We start from the raw sequence: 24,464 nt of genomic DNA, 5'->3' as shown, positions 1-24,464 counted from the left end.
CTGCATAAACCTGCATTTTCCATTCAGCAGACATAACTTATCCTGTATGAGGGGAGTTCCACCTCACACGCTGCTTCCATTACCAGCATCATATCCCTGGTCAATGGGAAACCACTTAGATGCTTCTCTGGAGAACAACACGGTGCCGGAGCTTCTGGAAAGCTAAAGTCAAAACAGACACAGAGAGCTGCCTGCTTGAATTGGCACCACTTTCCCAGCTGCAGAACACATGAGGCACCAGTCTGTCTTCTTAGCATCAGCAAGGCCAGGAAGGGATTCATTAAAGAACCAAAAGCCACAACTTGGCTTCTAACATCCTTGCATCCCTGTCCAGTTTTATATAGCAAACATTAGATCAGTAGAGGAATAAAGGATTATGCACAGAAAGGAAGCTTCAAGTAGATGAAACACATCCTATATCGCTATTATCTTTCAGCTTACCAGTGTGCTGTTTAAGAAATACTCCACAGACTAGTACTTGGTAGAGCAGCCATGAAGTCCTTGGAAAAGATATTCAGATGCCATGATGTGTCCATACCAACAAAGATCAAAACAGTGCAAACCATGGTATCCCCTGTGATACTTTATGGAAACAAAAGTTGGACTCTGAAGAAGCAGAATAGGAAAAGTATTGATGATTTTGAACTTGGGTGTTGGAGAAGACTCCTGAGAATGCTGTGGACAGCCAAGAAAACAAACAAATGGATCATCAAACAAATCAATCCAGAGTTCTCATTCGAGGCACAAATGAACAAGCTCAAATTATCCTACTTCAGACACATTATGGGAAGACCTAGCTCCCTAGAGAAGGCTCTAATGCTGGGAAATGTGGAAGGAAAAAGAAGAAGAGGACAACCAGCAGCAAGGTGGATAGACTCAGTTACAGTGGCAATGGGTGCACCACTGGAAAACTGAAAGACCAGGTTAGGGACAGATCTTCATGGAGAAAACCTATCTAAGTGGTTCCTAAAAGTCAACACTGACTTGATGGCACATAATCAATCAACCAAAGTGTACTGTAAATTGGGTAGCTCTTGAACACTGCCTACAAGACTCAAGCTGACAATTGACTAGAATGCATAGATACAGAAAAGCTTCCATTTCTTTGTAAAAAGAAATGCAGAAGACAGTTGAATAATTTGGTAAGAAAGTGTAAAAAAGTTACACTTATGAGTTATTGTTTTTTGTTTTAATTATAGAACTGCATTACAAGCCTTATGATTCCTGGTGGCAAAAGTGTTGTCGGATTGCTATCCACCATGGCAAGTCTCTATCAATGGCTACTTTATCCCTCTCTTTAAAACAAGTCTTTTCCCCTCTGGAGAAGGATCAGGGAGCAACAAGAAGAAGCCTTTATACATGAATAGAATCAATCTAGCTTCTCCCAAAAACTTTAGCAAGCAGCCCTAGTATTTTTCCAAAAGTACTTTTTCTCTTGATTTCATGGTTCCCATTAACCTTCAGAGCACATATCTTTTTGCTGTTATTTCATTATTTGATATACATTTGTATCTTCAGTATCTGAAAAATGGCCTTCTAAAAACATGAGCATCTCTAAAAACCATCTTCCTACAGAGTCCAGACAAGGTTTTGTTTTTGTTTTTTACAAAGTGCCTCAAATAGCCATATAGAATTTTAAAGGTGAAAAATCAACAGGTTAAATTGTGCCTAGAAGCCACTGCAAATATTGCTGCTCTTTTAGCATAAAATTATCTTGGTGGCATGTATTGGTTTGCCTCCTTGCTGCCCATTTTGCATCAAGTCGAACTTCCAACAGATAGGTCCTGTGTAATAGTTTAATCATGGTGAAACCAAGGCAATAAGAACAGTTGCAGAGCCAACTGATGCAGTAGATATAATTGTGCAAATTTGATCTTTGCTACTGCTACCTAAAAGTCCAGAGCCAATAAAAATTAAGGTGAATTAACACTATGGATCTGTTTTTGGGGTAGAATGCAATCCTATCCAGAGGAGGCTAAAGCTAATACCAGGACTTGGTTGCCTACTTCCATCTTACTTGACTTTAATTTCAGCATGTTCACCTTCATCCAGCGCATGTTACTTTAGCATGCCTTACTCAGGAAGCTCAAGCAGCAAACAGATGGTAGAACTTAGCTCTCTGAAAATGTTGTCCACATACAGGTAGTCATTGTTTAGTGACCACAACTGGGACCAGTAAATCCGTTGCTAAGTGAAGCGATCACTAAGTGGGAAATCACATGACCGCAACTGTGCTTTTCTGTTCCTCACTCCCCCACCCTTTGGAATTCTCACCAAATAATTAGCAAGAAGAGATTTAACATTTCTATTTACATTCATTGGAAAGGAAGGGATTACAAGAGAGTAAGCAGGCACACAATGGGGAATACACTGGGTTGTTGTGTAGTGCACTCCTGGTTGCTGACACCAGTGCCCTGCTTTCGATGTGTATTCTCCAGTGTGTGTCTGCTTACTTTCTTGTAATCCTTTTCTCTCCAGTCTCTCTGCTCTGCAAGGGGGGAAAAAGGGGAAAACAACAGCTCAGGCACAGATTAACATGTACTGACTAATGGTGAGCACATGACTGAGGGATGCTGTAATGGTTGTAAATCCAGGCATTGGTCATAGTTATTTTTTCAGCACCTTCATAACTTCAAATGGTCACTGAATGAGGCAGTTGGCAAGCAAGGACTACTTGTACTCAAAATCCAAAGTAACAAGACAAGGATTTGTTAAGTTTTTATCACTATGATTTGGACCAACAATGGACTTCAAGATCCAGTTATCTTCTTCTGTGAAGAATACTGCAACTGCTTATATTGAATTACTAACCTTCTAATTCCTTCTCCATAAGTTCCCAGTAAACTACGGAATTGATTTGATTTGAAGCCAGGGCTTCAGCAAAATCACTGAAAGACAACAGCTGCCATTTTAAATCAGCTGCCATTTTAAATGGTCATGTCAGCTAGCAGTCTAAAACAGCCCTAAAAGTGCTATATTCATGACACTCAGATCTCCATCTCTGGCTGGGCTAAACACCAAAGCAAGTGGATTCCATACCATTTGTCCAGGGCCAGTCTGTCATTGGGAGAATTCTGACAAACTTAGCATCCTTGGGAGTGATGCTGAAGTCCGTCAGGATAAGAAGTCGAGGGAAATTTAATGCCATTCCTAAGACTGCTTCAGCAGCACTAACAAAATCCCCACACTATCCTATATTGCCTTAGCCACTCAACCATAGTAACATGCACTCAAAATTAAGTGCACTATGATGTGAAATCCTTGGTTAACAAGATGAGTTCTTACAGACTTCTTTCATTCCATAACTCTACTTAGCTTGTTTTACTATGAAGTAACCTAGTGTACATAACTGGGAGAGATTTGATTGTTTGTTCGCTAACTTAATCTGCAGGTTTCTATGAGCAACATGTACCAACCTCAGTGAAGGAATGGAGCAAATTAAGACTCATCTTCATGACCATCTGTTATGTTTCCAATTATTACATCTTTGCTGTCTTCCACATTTTTTGTCCTAATGAAGTCCAGTAGCATTTAAGGAGAAAGGCAAGAATTATTGAAAGTTTATGAATTTCTCACAGAAGGACAGGTTCAGATGTGGCCTATATATGAATGAACTCTATAGGATACTTTTAAAACTTTCTTTGAAACACGAGAGATAATGAACAGCTTTACAAATAGTCCCACTTGTTCTGTTTTGTTCACAAAACCTTAAGGTCTAATAGCCTGAGAAAAAGGAAATCAATCCTGATTGCTCATTGGAAGGATCGATAATGAAGCTCAAGCTCAGATACTTTGGTCACCTAATGCGAAGAGAGATCTCTTTGGAGAAGACCCTGATGCTGGGAAAGATTGAAGGCAAAAGGAGAAGAGGACGGCAGAGGATGAGATGGTTAGATAGCATCACTGAAGCAATGAGCATGAAACTGAGCAAACTCAGGGAGGCAGTGAAGGACAGGAAGGCCTGGCGCAATATGGTTCATAGGGTCACGAAGAGTCGGACACGACTTAACGACTGAACAACAACAAAGCCTGAGAAATTGTCATCCAGGTTATAACGCCCTTATTTACTTGGCAATCCATACCTAACGCTCCAGCTGAGGCTAAAATTCAGTTTCAATTTGTTGCAGCTGCTGTGGTAAGGACCCCTTGGAAAAAAAAAATTAAGAGTATTCTTCTGTTAAAAAGTCATTTCCTTACACGGGAAGTTGGGGAAGATGGCAAATGTGGAGAAAAAACAAGCCCAGAATTTTACAAGCAATACTAAAAAGCATTTTGGAAATGCTGTATTAACAGAAACAATGGCAAAATCTCTTTTTACTGACTTAAAAAGCAGTCAATTCCATGAAACTTTTACTATAGAGTGAATTTTTATCACAGTTCTTGACAGACAGCTGCTGTGCTTCAGGGAACACATTATCTTTAACAAGATTCACATGCACTGAAAAGCACCATTAGATTTCACTCTGGGAACCATAGAAAGGGAGATGTCTGGTCAATTCCTTTGTTGCTCCTTCTGGAGATTAATGGAATCCAATATCTGCATGCATACTAATTATTAGATCTATGAAGGAGGATGTGCTTCACCTCAGTGAGGTGCATCATGTTAGGGAGATGATGGAATTCTTCACATCCAGGTACAGAGGTGACAGGCCTCCTCATTGAGGTCACACATCACTAGAGGCCTCATCCAGCAGTTCTTGTGTGGCAGTTCTAGATTCAAGGAAGCCTCTTCAGTTGCTCCCAGTAATTGATTGCATGTTCAGTAGATTTTTTCAGAAGTCCTCCCAGCTACTGGAACTACCAGATGAGGGGGTCAAAGCAATCTGCAGAGCAAAGCAATATGGCTGCTTCATTTTGCATTTAGAAGCAGGGGAAGACACAGGTTGCAACTTCAAAAGGGTGCTTTCTGTGAACCTCCTTTAAAGTGAAATGGCTTTCTGAAGCTTAGCACAATCCTACTAACTATGGGATATTTAGCCATGGTGAATTTATTCTCTGCAAATCAAACTTGTTGCAGATTGATTGACGTGGTTCTTCATGATAAAACTGTGACTTCACTGTTATATCATACAGGGAAAAAATCAGCATATAAATGAATAATATACATTGCTGTGACACATATTGATAGCTTAAAAACTGGGATTTCATACTGATTAATGAAATCACATGGTCTGAAATCTATTTCCTGGCTGGCTGAAGAACTTCTAATGCACTAAATATTTGTGAAAAAAATGAGAGAAAGCTTCCCCATCTCTTTTATGTTGTCACTGCAAACATCTGGGGTTTCAATATATAGGAAGGTCTCTTTCCATATGTTCATATGTAACTAACAGCGTTAAATCAATTAGGAAAAAGTCTCCCACAAAGTTTATGGTGCTGGATCTCCCTTTTCAACAGTGAAGCTCTGCTCTGCTCCTGCTCTGCTCTTTGAGGAGAAAATTTGAAAAATCCTGCAGTCCCTGGGGTGCCCTTGCATGAAGCTTAGATTTACCGCTACATTTATATTCAAGACTGATTTAAACAGGGACTTCCAGGGAAGAAATGGCAAATTGAAGACAGGTCTGCTAAAAGCGGAGCTGACATCCATGGTGGAATGAAGAGCTGGCGAGTAGACCAGCTCTTCATAATTCCTCTCTGGACAAGGAGAGGACTTGAGAACATCCACAAGTGCTCCAGACAGTTGCTCCTTGTGAGGCGACTGCAAGGCAGCAGGTTTAGAGCTCTGGGAGACGACAGAATAACCGTCTTGCTGAAACCACAATTGGCGCCTTCAAAAAGGACACTAGGGTTCACATACTTTCTTTTCTAATCACTTGTGGATACTGCTTATTAACTGCTTTTCAGCTATTAGGAACCTTTGGATTGAAAAGCACCGGGTGAGTTTCCTTCAATCCTTGGTGAAAGAAACTTTTAAATACATGTTTTAGGACTTTAAAAAATTCTTTTGTAATAAACAACAAAAGGGTGATTAGAACTTTGATTTTGGAAAGTTATAAATGGACTGAGGGTCCAGATGGATTTGAAATAAGATTTTGGAATTAATTATAAGAATCCTTCCCATGAGAAAATGCTTTTGTTTTGAATTGTCTTAAAAAAAAAAAAGATAGGATGAGACTTTGAAGGTTGGACACTTAGAGGGAACCAGAAGGAACTAAATATTACAATTAAAAGAAAAGAACACTTAGATTTGACTTACTAATACAGAATGAAGCAAAATGCTTTAACACTGGATATACTGAAGGATATTTTTGAACAATGGACTGAGAAATTATTTTTAAGAGTATCCCCCTCTATGGATAGACTGTGTTTAAAAGATGTTATGAAATGGGAACAAGTTCTACCTGACAAGATCGAGACTCATCTGAAAGTGGATTTAAAAATGACAGGCTACAAGAATGACATGGAAAAAGATGCTGCACTGGACATGCAAAAAAGAAACAAAAACCAGCTGATGTGTTAATAATTAAAAGGGATATACAAATAACAAACCAAGAGATTGACCTGGATAATTTTCCTATACTGGATTTACAAAAGAGGCTTGTTAAAGCTTTGAAGAATTTTGTGAGAAAGGACAACGAAAAAATGAAAAGAAATCAAATTCTAGGACATTATTTGAAGGGACTACAGATCAAGATGGTTAAAAGTAAGAAGAAGGGATATAAAGTTGGTTTATTTGATCAAGGTTAAAATAGATATGTTGTTACCTCTGGTAACCCTTAATTGACTTCTGATGATATCAGGACTGAAATGACGAGGCTTTAAGGCTTTATTTATAGATAAGAGATGGGATATGGGAAGAAGAGATAATTTGTTGTATTTTAAGAGAAGGTGAAGTTACTAAAATTGTTTATACTTGTGATGAAGGAGGAAGTCATTTCTTTGGATTTTTCTTTTCTTTTTATTTACTACATTCTTATTTTTTCTTTCTTTTCTATTTTTCTTCCTATTTTTTTCTGCACTTTCTATTTTTTAATCCTTTTTTTAGTTTGTATTAGTTTTTATCTTTTTAATTGTAATTTTTAATAAAATTACTATAAAAAAAGACTGATTTAAATAGGGATCTAAAATATCAGCCCTACTTGGATGTTATATCACTTTGTGCAATCAAACTCAGAGCCATTGTCTGTTTTCTCACCCGTTCTACCATGGCATTGTATTCTAAAAATGTGGTGTGTTCCAAAAGGGAAATCATTATCATACCAACTCTTCCAAATAATCTGTGATTATTTCACAGCATTACTGTTTTGAATTACAAAAATAACCATTCAAGGATCATCTTAAGCTAATGCCTTTTGTACATGGCTCAGTCTTGAAGCTGGTCTTTATTATAGTAAAGATAAAATAGCGTATGGTATTTTGCTACCCCCCTTTCATGGTAGCATATTAAAATGCAGTAAATCAAAGGCGACTCCATATGACAAGGGCAAATGGGGAAGGGAGAGGGATATGAAAACAAATGGAATACCAAGCAATTAACCAATGATTTGGCAACTTCTTATTATAGTACATTTGTGAATACCTGTTCTGTCTGCCTCCTCAGAAGACTTAATCGGTGTTACATAGTTTTAATTGCTCACTGGTTGTTAAGCATTCTTAGCTCAGCTAGGTGGTAGCACTTACTGTAGCCATCTCCAGCTGATTGTAAATAACTAAGTAGGGCTGAATATAGTTATTACTTGGATAGGACAACACTGGGAAATTCCAAGGCTGTACACTAGACTGGAAATTAAAAAAAAAACTGGAAGAAGGCAATGTCAACCATATGTATACTATCACATAGTTGCCAAGAAAGTGACATGGGTGTGTGCATGAAGTCACCAGGTGTCAAACTTGATTCAAAGGAGATTTTATATCAGAAAGCACCATCTAGCTATTTTCTGAAAATGCTTCCATCTCAATTTCAATGGCAACTTCTAATGTGGGAAATCTTGGTTTGCAAATGGTCCAAAAAATCCTTTAACAATAGAAACATTTCAGGTTGGATTTAAATTCTCCCCTACGCAGTTTTCTCAGAACCTTGCAATTTGGGTGATTTAAAAAAAAATAAAGAAAATCTATAAGAAAGACTGCATGCTATATAACTCATCAGAGAACTGAATCATTTGGCCTAAGATTATAATACTAACATTCCATATTTCCACATCTACCCCCTGCAATTAACTCTTTGTTCCCAGCAATTTTGTATTTGGATTAATACTTTTGAAAAATTCATGATTTTAAATAATTTCTGCCAACACATTTTGAGCTTACAGTGAGATTGAAATACAAGTTCACCAAAAAAGAAATCCTGATTTTTTTAAAAAAAATTCTTTCTAGATTGATACACCTTAGAGCGGACATACTGTAATCTGTTACTATGTTATTTTGTCACAAGTAAGACAAATATCTTTTATACTTGGAGAACCACATTGGTACAATAATTAGAATGCTGTTCCACTCAACTATGATGCTGTAAATAAAAAGAAAAGTTTGCATATATAAAATAGCATTCATGAATGTGTATATAAAGAAAGTTTTACACAGAAGTTTCATTAAAGGATTACCATATTTCAGTATAATTATCCATACAAAGTCTAGATCTGTAAGCAAGAAGTTCATAAATCACAAATAACATCAGGACTTCAATCTATTCAGCAATGTGAATCATAAATTCATCTTTCCAGGGTTCAAAAATAAATCTCTTGGAATAAGAATGGCAAAATGAAGCCATTTCCATTGTCCAGCCATCAATTTCCTTGTAGAACATATGGAATTCAAAAGAATATGGACATAAGCAAATATTAAAACCTTTGTCAAAGTTAAATTAATATATGGAAAGACTTCTTCCCAGATTATAACAATTTTAGGACATTGCAAAAATGCATGCTTGAAAGAAGCATTCTTCTCTGTCTTTTCAAGAACATGATTTACTTATTCTTTTTTTTTTTAATACAAACACTATGAGGTTCAATAAATCTGAAATATTATTTTGTTGTTGTAGTCTAAGATCTACTGAAAATTTTGATAGAGATATCTCCAATTTCTTATTCCATTCAGTATTTAAAATGTGCATATCAAATTGATTTAGCAACAAAAAGTATTTACAAAAACTAATTGTAGGATTTTTAGTCTTACAAGTTTTGTTAATTATCGTATAGGAGTCTCTATATTCTATTAATTTAGGTATCTCTGAAGCTGAAACTGCCGCCAGTCCAAATTGAGATGTCAGTAAATGTTAGCAGTTGTAATTATTATCACTGGGCAGCAAAAGACAAGTGATATTTTATCCTTTAAAATAGGATATGATAAAGTTCATTATCATTTGATTATCAATCTAAAGTAAAAATCTCAGCATCCATCCAAATCTTCCATATAACAGGGTTTTTTAAAGTTTTAAAGCTGAATTAATCCATAACATTGATTTATCATGAGATCTAAATGCAATTTTCCAAAAATTGTGTATCCAAATTTTAAAATCAATACAAGAGTAACAGACGTCTCTAATCGCATATATTTTTAACCCAAAGCAGTCCAATTAATTAAAGATGCTATGTGTGAATATTCCAAAAGTGCCTAGAAGGAAAATTTATACCAAATGAAGTCATCCAAAATTTAGAACTAGTCAGAAGTGTAATTCAAATTTGGAAATTTTTTAAATTAACAACTGCATATTTTTTCATGAATATCTTTGGAACTGAATAACCCCACAGAAATTAATGGGACAATGTATTGACTTTTTGAAACTGTTTTTGCAGGGATTCCATAAAAAAAAAAAAATACAAAACATGTTGAGAATTTCACTCTGCGATGATTTACCTACCCAAGCTTTAAAGACACCTATCTATGAATAGCCACAGAACCTTATTTATTAATTATATATCTTATTCATATTTAATGTAATTCTTTAAGAAATATCACATGGAATAAAAATATATAATTAATAAATAAATTCCGCACTCATATAGCAGTATTGAAGGCCAGTTAACTGAGTATCTCACAACTTGCTCAACTGCGTCAAAACTGGAATCGAAAAGGGTCAAATAAATAATTATCATCATCCTATAATACTAATTTACACTCTAGTGAATGGTGAGAAAAATTACAGATAAGATCTTGTCTAAATGCACAGGGTGATGGTTCTAAATACATATTTAAAAATTATAGCAGAAAGTTTACATCTTTGTTTAGTATTTTCCTGAAGTAAATGAAAAAATAGCCATTGATCCTCACTATAGATTTGGGGCCAGATACAAAATATGTCCCTATTTTATAAATCCTTTGGGAAATCCAAATTTAGCTTCTCTATATTTCCTATAGATTTTATTAAAAAAAAAAAATCTGCATCAAGTGACAATATTCAGATCAATCAAATCCTCTACCAACCAGTCATTATTTGATTCCTATCTAGTTTTGACAAATCCAACTTGACCATTCTTGAAGCCTCCTCCACCCAAAAAAATCCCTAGGGTGTTTCATATCAACCAGCTGACTGAACTTGTATAACAAGTAACGTTATACATCTTACCTGAAAAAAGTCACTCTAAGGAATGAAGCTTGTCTTCTACCAACCTTTCTGGACACCAGGCATGACCTGTGACATGTTCACTTACATCAACTGGGGAGACCAGCTAATCAATTCCTTTGCAAATCTCTTCCATAGCAATGTACAGAGCCCTGCAAATGAGTCTTGATAACCTGACTATAAAATCCAGATCATCATAAAAGACAGGTAACGTCTCTTCTGAGTCAAGCTCGGTTTTCTTGGCAGTCATATAGAAATGGAATGAACCTCAACTTCCCATTTTCACCTACAGCCCCAGTATTCCCTGGTAGTCTCCCATCCAAGTACTAACCAGGTCTGACCCTGCCTAGTTTCTGAACACAGACAAGCTTAACCTGGTGCACATCCTAATTGACTAGCAATAAAACCACTCATATATTTCAGGAAGTATATAGAAAAGCAGATCACTGAAAAAGAGACCCTCTGCTAATAGGATGGGTCACTCTTTAGACATCTGCCACTAGCAACCCTAAGGTAGGATAAGCAAAGCTCTTATTCCCTGGCTGGGGATGCTGAAGGTATTCCTTTCCTTGCTTGATTGCCAGTTTGCAATCCAGAGAACTGTTAGCACAAAGATTAAGTCTGCAGCTGTGGAAACTTCTGCCTGGTCTTTCCATGGCTGTTCTGTTTGTTATCCAAATCCCTCACTGCCTGCCTCAAGCTGTTGTTGCTGCTGCTGCTGCTGCTACAATACAGAGAAGCATCTACTCCTTGGCAGGACAGATAAACAACAGGAGGAGAGATGTGTAGCCAAAGATATCCAAAGACCAATGTCAACACATCTTCCATGCCTATTCATTTCTTCAGAAAAGTATACAGAAGGCTAGGAAAAAAGAAACATACTTTAGGATGTTCCCCCTACACACACACACACACACACACACACAGAGAGAGAGAGAGAGAGAGAGAGAGAGAGAGAGAGAGAGAGAGAGAGGATATTTCAAAATTACAACTGCTACAGCCTTCACCATCCTCATGCTTGCTGATATTGCTGGGAACCGAAATCCAGCAGTATCTGAAGGGCAACTGGTTCCCCATGGCTATTGTAGGCTGTTCTAATCATCAGGGAGAAGAGAACTGGAGAGCCTTCAGTTTGTGAATATATCAGTCTACTCACTGATGTATATTTTTAATGAAATCCTTTTTTAAAAAAAACTTGGTGCAGCGATGGAACAAATACCAGCCTTTTGCTCAAGTCCAAATTCCACTCTTAGAGGACATGTCCTGACAGATTACATGTCCAAACTACATTATTTAAATACATTATTTAGAAGAATGTGTAGAAGGCACTCCACCAAGTGAGTCTCTCTGCATTTATGGAAGAGTAACCGTAGAGCAGTGTTCCTCAACCTTGACCACTGTGTGGACTTCAACTCCCAGAATTATTCCCCATGCTGGCTGGGGAATTCTGGGAGTTGAAGTCCACACATCTTCAAGTGGCCAAGGTTGAGGAACACTGCTGTAGAGGATCTGGTGTGCTTCCTATGTCATTGCCCAGTGCATTAGAGAACAGAGAGGGTAAATTCAAACTAACATAGACAAATAATTTATAATCATAGCCTGTAGTTAGACAGTCCCAGAAAATGGAGTTACTTGATACACAGGTAATCTCAGTGTTAACATTGGTGAGAGTCCTCTAAATAAAGGTGATGAGAGAAAAGTAGTTCCTTGTTTTGATTATCTGAGTTTACATTTCTGCCCCATTTAATGTTTTTTACTGTATACTTTTTCCTCCAAATGTTTTAAGTGAGTGAAAGGAATCAACTTAAATGAATGGAACAACAGATTCTTGATATTCCCTCTTACTCTGGATGAGCCTAAGGGTCTTTCCAAACCAATCCTATTTAAAGACAGATTCTCCAAATATGGTACAGATACGGTTAGAGGAAATCCACTAATTTTCACACACGCACACATATAAAGCTCTCTTTCTATGTATTACCCTTCCCTGGGCTTATGATTTTTTTTTATGTTATAGATAGCATTATGGATATTGTTATGCAGTTCTCTGCATACATCTTTGCACCCAGATGTATTCCAAAATATGTAATGCAGCATGCATGTAAAGAATGCATAAAGCTTGAGAAGAACCAAGTTTAACAGCTGCTAAAAGAAGTTGGGGACAAATTGTGAAAAGGTGAATAGGTTCATTGCATAGGTGCTGTGGCACCAATTCAGTATGAAAGAAATGAAAGGCCAGTTCATGAAGAGGATGGGCAGAATGCTGGTTACAAAATGGAAGTGCAAAAGAAATCTGCATAGATTCTATAGTAGTTGCACAAATGAGGTCTTTAAAAAAAATTTTTTTTTTAATTCCACAAGGTTAAATCATGTTACTTTTTAGCTCTGTATTAAAAATTCTTAACTGTATGCTTAAAACACTTCTAAGTGTATATCTCAGTTTAAAATGATACTGGAGCATCACGATTAGCTGCAGCTCCCTCTCAAATATATGTTCAATGGAAAATCTGTATGTGTTGCCACATGGGCTGCAAAATAGCACCCCACATAAACAGAATAAGAGTACAAAGTATAAGAGATAAGAGAATATTCTGTATATGAGGCCCAGTCCTTGCGTGCTTTATTAGTAGCATTTTCAAACCAAGTATGAAAAGTTTCATAGGCAAATCGATTCATCCCAGCAAATACTGTGAACTTTCCTTCTACGCACAGATTCATTTTTAACACGTAGACCATAATCATTCCAACTGCACTTTTATTAATATACAAGGAAGTCAAGTTTTGAGCTTTGAAATAGCAATCAAAGCTATATATCGTTTCTTTTGTGTCTAAACAACATTTAATGGCTCAAACTTTTTTCAAATTCAGTTCTCTCATTTTAAAAAGAGGGAAGTATCATATGTAGATATAGTCTTTTACTTGGATTTTTTGGCAGTAATAAAAATTGCATTGCATAAATAGAGCTATAGGTATAGTATTTACAGCCTTCCTTTTCTCAAGGCAGCTACATGGAATCACCCCTCATTTCAACTCCAAAACAAAAATCTGGCAAGGTGGGTTGGACTGAGAGGCAGCAGGATTACCCCAAATTCACACAATCTGTTCTGAGCCTGGTTCTCCTGGGTCCCAGTCCTACACCTTAACTACTACCACTCACAGACATTCGTGTAAATATTGCAGCCATAAAGGTCAAGGGGGGGAAAAAGGAGAGAAGGGGAGCGAGAGAGAGAGGAAGCACTGCTATTTTACAATTTCCTGTATTCCTCAAAACAAATTTTATTTGTCTAAACAACTTAAGAACTACTAATCTAGCAATGGTTTGTTTAAAATAAAATTGTTATGTACTAATTAGCTAGAATTCATGTAACCATTATTTTTCAATACAGCAGATTTCATGCTTTGACCCGAGAAATTTCATCTGAGCAGGAGTCCTCTTTTAAAAAAAATTAAAAGGTATCAGCCATGACTGAAAGTGTTTGCTCTGCAATCTTCACTGGAAGAACCAAACGCTAATGTTTCCCTTATAGCACTGACTGTGCAGAATAACAGGAGATTGTGAACCACTCCAAATTATTTTGTGTCACAGATTTACTTCCTTACTTTTCAGTCACAATATGTTGAAGTCATTAACAACACAAAAGAAATGAGCTCTGATTTAGTAGTGGACTTTGCCATTTCTTTCCTTTCCCCACATGCTTTAGTTTATGTGGCGATGAAATCTGCTTTGCAATTCTTCAAAAGTTCTCTTCGATTCATAAAGAGGCTTCTGTTTTTCTACCTTATTCACAGGGTGCTTGAAAATTTCTCTCAAATTTATCTGGGTGTTTTTAACCTGACTTTATTACTTGGAGAAGTGATGACTATTACTCTCAACATTCTTATTTTCTGCTACACATCTTTCCATCAGCAAGCAAGCAAGCGCAGCAGCAGCAGAGGAAGAAGAAGAGGAAGAGGAAGCTGCTGCTGCTGGAAAAATGATGATCATTTATCTCCTGTGCAGAAGCCCATCAAATTTTTGGTTGCATTCCATTTACCTATAGATGAGGCATTTGTTTTCTGAACTACGATTCAGCTACATAATTTAAACAAATTCCCTCAAAAAGCACATTGTGCTCAATTTGTCCACAAACACCCTAATGCACTAGATGGTTTTGTTCTGCCTGTATCTTTATCCATGATATACAAAGAAATATAATTACTAAGACTTAGATCCAGCCTCAGAAATAACTTTAAATATCTCGATTTCAGTAGATCAAACTTTCCATTTTCCCATCTTTTTAATGCCTATTTTTATCTTCATTCCAACATAAAATCCCATGTTAAAAAGAAAGAAAGAAAAGGTTTTGGTTATTGTTCAGATGTAGAACTCCTGTCATCACTCTGAAGCATAATGTTTTCAAGTACTGTTACAGAACTTGGTCAGATTGTGCAAAGAATAACCTAATGCTGTATATTTTCATGGATCCTTTGACACTTGAAGCCAGGGTGTGCACACACGAGAAGACAAGCACATTCAAAGCAATTTGGACAGTGGAAGTAAACGGGCATAAAGAGGATTTATTCGCTATGCTGCTTTCTTCCGTAACTGCTAACCCTAAAACAGAATTTGGAAACATTTGGTTGAGTTGCAACCGTAACTGGCCTACAGAGTTTCAGCAGAGGCCCCCCACTCTCCCTAAAGTCTCTCAACCAGAAGTCACTCAGAATAAGAGGAATTAATGAATTCAATGCAGCAGATTTCATGCTTTGACTCTAGAAATTTCATTTGAGCAGAACTCTTCTTTTTAAAAAAATTAAGAAGACTCAGTAACAGGCATGACTGATAGTGCTAGTTCTGCAACCTTAAATATATCAGCCGTCACTGGAAGAACCAAAAGCGAATGTTTCCCTTATAGCACTGACGCTGCAGAATAACAGGAGATGGCGATTTCTTGTTGCATCCTGCATAGACCATTCTATTCCCTTCAGAAGGAAGTGGGGAGAAGCATTCCCCTATACAGGAAAATATGCTCCGTGGAAGAAGAGGCAGGGAATAACCATTTGCCTCTTTCTAGGCAGGGGAAAGTGGAAAGCAATTATTCCTTTTCTCTTACTGCACAGAGAAAGTCCGCTGTATTTGAGTGGAGGCAGGGAACAGTCCTCTAATCATGACAAAATAATTAGCCCTGGGTAGGCCATATGCCGAACATACAAAAGATTATGTTCAAAGTGCCCAGAAGGTTTATAATCTTCATCACACAGACATCAGGAGTTAGAAAATGATCCCTGCTTAATAGGAAATTAATAGCAAATATTGAAATATAAGAAAGGATTGCAGGGGAAAACAAGGTTCCAGTCCACCTTCCAAGACTGATTGGATGAAAGCAATACTTAGAACACAAAACAGAAGAGATAGACTTACTGATGAACAGAATTTCCGCTTAGAACATGGCTTTGCACTGAAGTCACACAAAGACACGATTAGTCTAGTGATGGGCTAATTAAGACAACTTATTTTGCTGGCTATAGCGAGGTCTGTTCCAACCACATGGGGCAGCATGGGGTAAGACATGGAGATGTGATGGGAGAAGGAGAAAAAAGAAAGTCACCATTATTTAGCTTGCAAACAAATAAGTTCCTTTTTCATTGTGGAGAAATTAAACCTAGGTTGTCATAAAAATTATATAATATAGATGGGTTGTAGCGTTTTATAGTAATACAAGGTGTGGGTAAACCACTAAACTATTTTTCTATTTTCTATTTCTGATTGTACCCTAAATCAGAAATACAGAACTAATGAAGGGCAGAAAATCTCAGTAGACAGTCATTCCACTGACTGCTGTTTTCTAAATGTAAAATATTCTACCCTAATTTCTAGCATTCCTTTATTCACACAATGAAAAAAAATAAACCAATTAACTCTTGATACTTCACCGCCAATATAAACCTTCAAATTAATGCTACCTACGTCCAGATTGGATATTCAAAATGAAGGATTCTGCATTTCCTTGCTTGAGGACGCTATGTTGTTTACCATGTTAATGGGAACCGTGTTTTCAATGACTATATATATTGGATAGCTTCCTATTAAAACAGACATCAGTTACTGTATCTTTGCGGGAAGTCATGGAAATGTCTTTTCATTTAGCGAATGGATTTGAGATCAACTGACTGGGAAATGGTCCAAAAATCAAGCAATTGATGGATGCAATATCTCCTCCAGAAATATACACTGGAAAATGTTTGCTTCATAACAGACTTTATATAAATTATATATGAGAGTCTATTATTTAGACTTCTTAAATTTAAAAAAAATGATCTGATTAGTTGCATATTCTGTATCAACTTCTGAAAGATGTTTGTTACGAAGAGAATTGATGCCTTTGCAGCACTGATTGAATCTAAACGATTTGGTTGTTGCCCATTCAGAAAACTTGTGACTCAGTAGTGTAAGGGTATTCGAGTACATGACAATCATGCAGGTGTCCCACTCCCTTTCAAAAAAATGCATAAGAGAACCTTTTATATCCTGTGAAATCAGAACCCTTCAGTCATTCAAGCCAAATTAATTAAAGATGCAATGATTCTAACCAACTCCTGAGAAGCCAGAATGGAGAAGAAAAGAGGGGGGAAAAGAAGGCAGAAGGGAAAAGACCCTGGGACAATTTTGTGATTTCATGTGCCTATTTTGCGACCTTGAAATAGCCTACTATAGTTATTCACCATATAAAATTTGGAATTATTCTTAAGGCCATTGCTATTATCACTTTTCTGACCAGCATACTTAACAAGTGATCGAGTTACCAATTTCTCTTTTCTGCTTTCTTATCACAAAGATGCCTAAACTATAAGCAAAGAAAGGGCTAATGTAGAATGCCACAAGATTTCACAAAACTTTTTTTAAAACTTACAAGCAGCTGCAGGGCAGTGGGAGATTCTGGACACAAATTGTACCAAGTTTATGGAGATGTTATTTAACCTGCTTAAAAACAAAAACAAAAACTTGAAACCTATTAAGCTACTTAGTGCAATGTTGAGGCATGGGGAGAAGTACTTCTATGGCTGTCCAGATGTCTTGGGCTACAAGACCTATTAGCCCAGTTAGTTCTAGTCAAACACATTGTATCTTCAGGACATCTTAGAGAAACACCAGAGATTTCTGAGACATCATAAGGATTGATGACTTAATTATTCCAAAAAGTCTGTGGATCACAGTTGGTATCTTATACTATATTAAAGTTTAATGTGCCATAAGTCTCTTTGTTGCAAGAGACGAATATGGCTACCCTATGAAAAGGATATTCTGCCCATCTTTATTTCTATGATCAGGCTAGTAGGAGAAGAAAAAGAATGAAAAACTCCTTTTTCCAGCTCTTCTTTCTCATTTCCACAGCTGCTTCTAAGTTTTTGCGGGGAGATCTGGCCACAGGTCTCTGGAGTTACATCTGTTCTGATGCTAAAACTCTGGTTAGGAGCTAGTATTACTGGAGGAGATTGAAAAAGTTCCATCTCACGTCCAATTAATAATTCCTCATGGGAAGGAAGGAATCTCCTACTCCTTGGGGAGTAGGCTTGCTGGTCTCTAATTTGAAATTTACTACTTCCACACTCATCCACAATGGGAATTGCATCAAGTGTTTTATTAATTTATCTTTATTTTAAACACTAGCCCTCCTCCCCCAACGTTGAGTTTAAAGACTACACTGAAAAGTCCTGGCTGTGATCTTCCCAGAGCTAACCTACTATCCCCACTGTGGTTTCATCTGAAACTTTGACATTTTTTCCCCACTTTCTTTTCAAACTTGGTGCGTTTACTCTACAAACAAACAACAAATTGCTGAAAATGACCCTTTGGTGGTCATAACAGTAATACAATCATCTCAATTACTGCTGAAAAAAGGTATCCACAGAGTGCTAGAAAATGGAGAAAGTGCTACCTTTCATGCTACCTTTATTATTATTGTCCAAGACGTATTTCAGAACTAGACCCTCTCTAGAAGCAGCCTACCTCTGAATGATAGGATAGCGAGATACAAATCTTAAATCACCAGATACAGTTACGATTACCTTCTTGAGGAATCTATACATATCTGAGGTTACTGGTAGTTCAGCTGCAAGGAGAAGAGGAAGGAAGGGCATCATTACTTTGAGGGGGGCCCGGATGAGGTACCCCTACCTTCCTGGCCTACCCTTCCCCTCTTCCTTGCCATTTGCCAGGGCCACCTGTCCACGATTCACCATCCAGCTGCGATTACCGCCCACCCCCAAAGCATGGAGCCCTAGACCTGCGCCCTTGGTCCATCCTTGCAGGACCCTCTGGAAGGAAGCAAGAGGGGGGAAGCCAAGGGCAACGTGGATGCGCCTTACCTCGCCTTGCCGGTGATGATGCTTGAGGCCTTTGCCCCCCGGGCCCAAGAGCCGGCCTTTCTTGCCGCTCCCCAGAGGCAGTCCTTGGTGGAAGGGGGCCGACCTGTTGGCCGCCTGCGTCGGCGCCTCGCCCATGAGGGTGGCCTTGATCGCGTTCGCCTTCGTGCCGTCGAGCTGGGAACTCTCCACCACCAAGAGCGCGGCTAGGAAGAGGAGAGGGCGGGAGGAGAACCTGGTCCAGCTCTGCATGATCGTCTCTACCCTCTTCCTAGGCGTCTTCCTTCCCTGGGCTGGGCTGGGCTGGGCTGGGCTGGCGGCGCAGGTTCTGCGAGCCCCAGGCGTCGGCGAGGGAGGCGAGCCCCCCCGGCCGTCGGAGGAGCGCAAGCAAAGGGCAGGGCTCCCAATCAAGGGCTCCGGGGCGGCATGGTGGGCGCCCCGCTCCTCGGCAGGAGAGCCAGTCACGGAGGAAAGGAAGGAGACGGAGACCTGGTCCCGGGCGGGAGGCGGCGGCTGAACCCGGGGAGGAAGCCTCCCACCCGCGAGGCTCCGCTGGGACTTCGAGGGCAGGAAGCAGTCCTGGATCGCTTCCCGCGTCCACGCCGCCTCTTGCCGCGGGACAAACTCAAGCCAGCTCTGCTCCAAACGAGGACTGGCCTGGCGAGCGAGGACTGACAGCTCGCTCGCTCGCTCTCTCGCTCGCTGTCTAGGAATCCAGTCGGCCTTCCACCTTCCGCTCGCTGGGCCGGGGCATCCCGACAGCCGGCAGATGAAAGGCTTGGACGGAAGATCGGGCGTTCAGCTTGCCAGGCGCGCAGTCTGCCCTCCCATCCTCCTTTCGTCCGCCCGTCCCCGGCAGCCTCCTTCTCCTCTGTTCGTCTTCTGCCCCCTTCGCTTTTATAGCTTCACCGGCGGAGTTCTCTTTTCCTCCGCCCCCCGGAGCCGCGGAGTGACAGGGAGGGGAGCTGACTCATTCCTGAGCCCACTCCTCACCGTCCTCCGTCCCCCTCGGCACCTTCGTTCCCCTCCTCCCTTGCTCTCCGATCTCTTGAAGACTCCTGGCCCTGGAAGTTTGCGTCTCTGCGCAGGGAGTGCCTTCCCTTAAGTCAAAGTCTCCTGCCAAATCTGGAGGATGGTGACTGAGGATGAAAAATGGTGAGGGTCCATGTCTTTGGATCCCGCTCTTTGTCTAATTGATTCAGGATGGCTAGACTTGGTCATCCCAGAACATTGTCTCAGCCTGGTCCAGAACTCTGCCTAACAACAAAAAGTGTGGAAAATTTTGCACATTTAGATCAGGAGGAGCAGGAAGAGAAATAGGAGGAAGTAGGCACTCTCCCTCTGTCACTCGCACACATAAACACAAATTTGTTGCCTGGTTTTCCCTGGAATTTAAAATACTTACTAGCAGTTGCAATCCCATTGAAGTTAATAAAAAAGTGTTTCCATTTAAACTAATTTTGGAAAAAGTCAACGGACTGGTGGAACCCATCCCTAAGTGTTTGTCAATTGTATAGGCTGTAGGCAAACAGACAGGGTGTTACACTTATTCTGACCAGATCTGATTATAAATGTAAGCAATGAAAGGCAGGGGTAATAATCTGCATCACTCCTATACAGCTATTAAAACACGCATGCACACACACACACACACACACACATATCCTTCGAGTCAGTGTTGACTCCTGGCAACTGCCTGGACTAGTCCCTGCAAGATGTTTTGGAAGTGGTTTGCCATTGCCTACTTCCTAGGGCTGGGAAAGAGAGAGGGACTGGCCCAAGGTCATCCACTGGCTTTGTGCCTAAGACAGGACTAGAACTCATGGTCTCCCAGTTTCTAGCCGGATGCCTTAACCACTACATCAAACTGGCTTTCTTAAACATATATAAAAAAGGACAAAGGGAGAAGAATATTTGCTGCAGCAGCTGCCAGTGGAGGTCATAGGATGTGTTGGCTACCATCACAACTGATAATATAAGGTAGTTGGTGCAATCCAGATGTGTACCTACTAAACAAGACCCACATGCTGTTAGCCAAGTGTGCAGTTGTCTAGAAAAGCTTCTCTCGCCATAGTATCTTTCAGCTGCCACCTACCTCTTGTTCTGCACTGGAATATATTGGGGCAGGAAGAGACAGAAAAAAGACTTGGCTGAAATCAAGGTGGTTTGCAATAGATCAACAGTAGGGTCTCAAAATTGAGCAAGATTAGAAATAGGAGAGGGAGAAGAAAGAGTTGTCTAACTGTATTGCTGAAATGAAGCAAGCTGGAAATATCTTGGACTGCAGTTTTGTAAGGAAGAATTGTGACTTCTTGAGTTCAGTTTGGGGCTCAGGACAGATTTCTGGGTTCCTAACACTTTAATTTGTCATGATATTTGATTTGGTTTGCATTATGTTTTGGTGAGTGGAACGTGAATATTCAGGAACTGAATAAACAGAAAATGAAATAACAAATCCTGTATACCTAAACTCTGTCCATTCTAAGGCTTCTGCCAGATGTAACTGCAAATACTTGAACAGAGGCCATACATTTCTTTAAAGCCACCTATCAGAGGATCACAATTTTTCCCTAACTGGTTTTTATTAGTTCTGAAGAAGAAGCAGGAGCTTAATGGTGCTTTTGTCCTTTTCAAATTCGTCTAGAGGAATCTGCCCTTGGTGCCTTCAAATGTTCCTTCTGCATGTGCTCAAAAATGTACCTTTACTCTGGATTACATAAACCATGCTGGGATGCTAAGTTAGGTCCATCAAATAAATAAGGAAAGGTTGTTAATTATTTTTTTCTCCTTCCCTGTATTATGCATTTTCTCCTTTCCCTGTATTTTGGAGTGTTTTTAAAGAGAAGAGTCATGTTTATCCCTTGCAGCAAAAAGCACAGAGCCTTAAAAGGGACGCCTTAATTTGTTATTGCCCATTCAGTGATTCAGTGATAACTGTGTTGGTCTTTGAGAATTCATAAAGCTGTGTCTTTATAATAATTTTACATTTATGGAGTTGAAGAGAAAGTGGAGGAAAGCTTCATGCCCTCCTTGGGCTAAGTAAATAACTAGTGAAAACAGTTCTTGCCATTCTATCCTGGGCTGATCAAAATGAGCACAACAGGGACTGATGCCTCTGGACAGATGTTCCTTCTTTTCAGAGCACAGCAGAGCCCACATTTCATTCACACTTAGATATTATGTCCCATAACTCTTATCATCTTTATCTAGCATATTCCAAAAGTCATGGGTGCAATGGTAGCCAAACATACTACAGGCTTTCAGGGCACAATCACTCATGCCCTTGTTACTTCCTGTTTGGATTACTGCAACATGCTCTACATGGGGCTGCCCTTGAAGAGCACTCAAAAGCTTCAACTGGTGCACAATGTGGCTCCACAGGGAGTAAATGGTGCTGGATATGCGGCATGTGTAACACCACTACTACGGGAGCTGCACTGGTTACCAGTGTGGTTCTGGGTGCAGTTCAGGGTGCTGGTTGTCACTTTTAAAACCCTGCACAGCTTGGGACCGGGTTACCTAAAGGACCATCTTCTCCCTATTGTTTCCACCTATCCAATTCAGTCTAGTCGATTGGACATGCTGCGGATCCCGTCAGCCAAGGAATGTCGGCTGGTGGGGACCAGAAGGTGGCCCTTCTCAGTAGCAGCTCCTGCCTGTGATGGAATGGACTTATGAAGGCCATGCTCAGGGAGATAAGCGTGTTCTTAGCCCCCAGCAGGAGCGTCGGAAGTTCAAGAAGATGAGGCTGGCACCTCCCTAAAGAATTCACGGTGTTGTGGCTGGTTGGCTTGGGAACTTGGGTTCAATCTGGTGAGATTCTGTCTTGAGGTGGAAGCTAATAAATGCAACAGAACTGTATTTGCATTGTCTCGTGGAGTTCTTTGGGCTGAGCCTGACACTGCCCTTTGGAACACTCAGGATGGCCCCAACCCTGCTAGCCTTTCGTAAGGCTTTAAAAACTTGGCTATATGCCCGAGCCTGGGATCCCAAAAGTGTTAAGGGCCCTGTTACCTGGTTGCACTGTTGATTTTTATGGAATTTTTATGATAATGATCAGCTGCCTATGTATGTAATTTGTAATTGTTTTGATGGCTTTAATTATTGAAATTGTTCCCCACCCAGAGTCACTTGGATTGAGATGGGTGGCTATAGAATTGCATAGATAGATAGATAGATAGATAGATAGATAGATAGATAGATAGATAGATAGATAGATAGATAGATAGATAGATAGATAGATAGATAGATTTCATCTAGGAGGCTACAACATATATCCCGAATTGTATATGAGCACATACATGTGGGCTGGGTATGTGGCAAATAGTTAACGTTTGGGATAATTTAATTTGGATTCCTCCACTGAGACAGAGTTGGATTCAACTCTAGGATTCTATGTAATACTAGCAATCTGATGTCTTAACCTGAAAGCTAGATATAGTCATTTTTTGGGAACATAACTTTAAATCAAGATAAAACACTGGCTCTTTTGGTCCCTCATTACTAAAACTAATTTTTAGCAGCATTTCAGGGATTAAGTAGGAGGTTTGCAACTCTACCAGTTGATGCAAAGAACTGATCTTTTATATCATTATATAAAAGTACTCATCACACTCAACTTGGTTTTTATTGTATTTTTTTAACCTAGTACACCATCTAATGTTTCTCCAGCTTAGGACTGTCTACACTACTCTTTATACAAGAAAACCAAATTATCCCACTGAAGATTATATAGTCATAACTTGAAAATCATTTAGGCATTTTCTCTTTTCTTCCCTTTTAATTTTTTACCATCTTCTCTGATGTAGGGCAAAAAGCTTGCACATTGTTTAGTGAATGTGAGTTGCTGTAATAGAAGTATTAGCCAACACAGATATGGGATTTTTAATATTTGTAAAATATGGTTGATTCAGAAGTTATATGAATCATGTTTCTTGTTCACCTTGCATGGATAGCTCCTATGCTATGAAATTATTATCATGTTTATCTGGGATGTTCACAAGTCACTCAATAAAGTCTTCCCTTTCCTTGAATTGAGGAAATGTCTCTTCACACATAAATAGTAGATGGTTGAGAAACTGGGTAAGAGGCGTCAGAGAGAACAGAATATATTTCTATCTGATCCAAAATAATATTTCACATATGGTATTCATTGACCTCCCTTCTACTGTTATTTATATTAGACAATCATCTTAGAACTGAGCAGTGTGATTTAAAGGCATATTTTGTAATTATTTTGTTCAGACATTGACAATTCAATTCAAAAGCCTCTTAAAGCTGCAGGACTGAAATAGTGAAGATGCATTTGTAATAGATAAATAGTTTCAACAATTTTAGATAGCTGTGAAAATATGAGTGACAGTTTCAAGAACAATCAACAGGTATATTTCATCCTCTTGGTCTTTCCTTCTTCTTTTTAGTGATGTTTTTAATTAAGGTTTTATGTATTTATATATTTTATGTTTTTAATGTTTGTTGTGAATTGCCCAGAGTTCTCCCATTGGGGGGAGATGGGCGGTTGAAAAACTTAATAAATAAATAAATAAATATAATCTGCATAAAGTTTTTGAAATATGATACAAATTGAATTGTTTTATCATAACTAGTTCCTGAAAGGCCT

The 24,464-nt window shown here is 39.0% G+C and overlaps 1 protein-coding gene across 1 annotated transcript in view; it reads right to left on the bottom strand.

Annotated features, from left to right (window-relative positions):
• Positions 1-19,875, bottom strand: part of DKK2 (dickkopf Wnt signaling pathway inhibitor 2) — a 60,721-nt gene extending 40,846 nt beyond the window's left edge. The window contains exon 1 of the mRNA XM_025168922.2: positions 18,848-19,875. Within this exon, the coding sequence (XP_025024690.1) occupies positions 18,848-19,096 (249 nt within the window). The 5' untranslated portion in view covers positions 19,097-19,875. The remainder of the gene's footprint in view (positions 1-18,847) is intronic.
• Positions 19,876-24,464: the final 4,589 nt, after the last annotated feature.

The sequence above is a fragment of the Python bivittatus genome, unplaced genomic scaffold (genome assembly GCF_059951505.1).
Source record: "Python bivittatus isolate LINGU-HERP-01145 unplaced genomic scaffold, Pbiv_v1 ctg000070_np1212, whole genome shotgun sequence".
NCBI lineage: Eukaryota > Metazoa > Chordata > Lepidosauria > Squamata > Pythonidae > Python > Python bivittatus.
The sequence above is the reverse complement of the archived record's forward strand: the minus strand, read 5'-3'. Positions and strand labels throughout refer to the sequence as shown.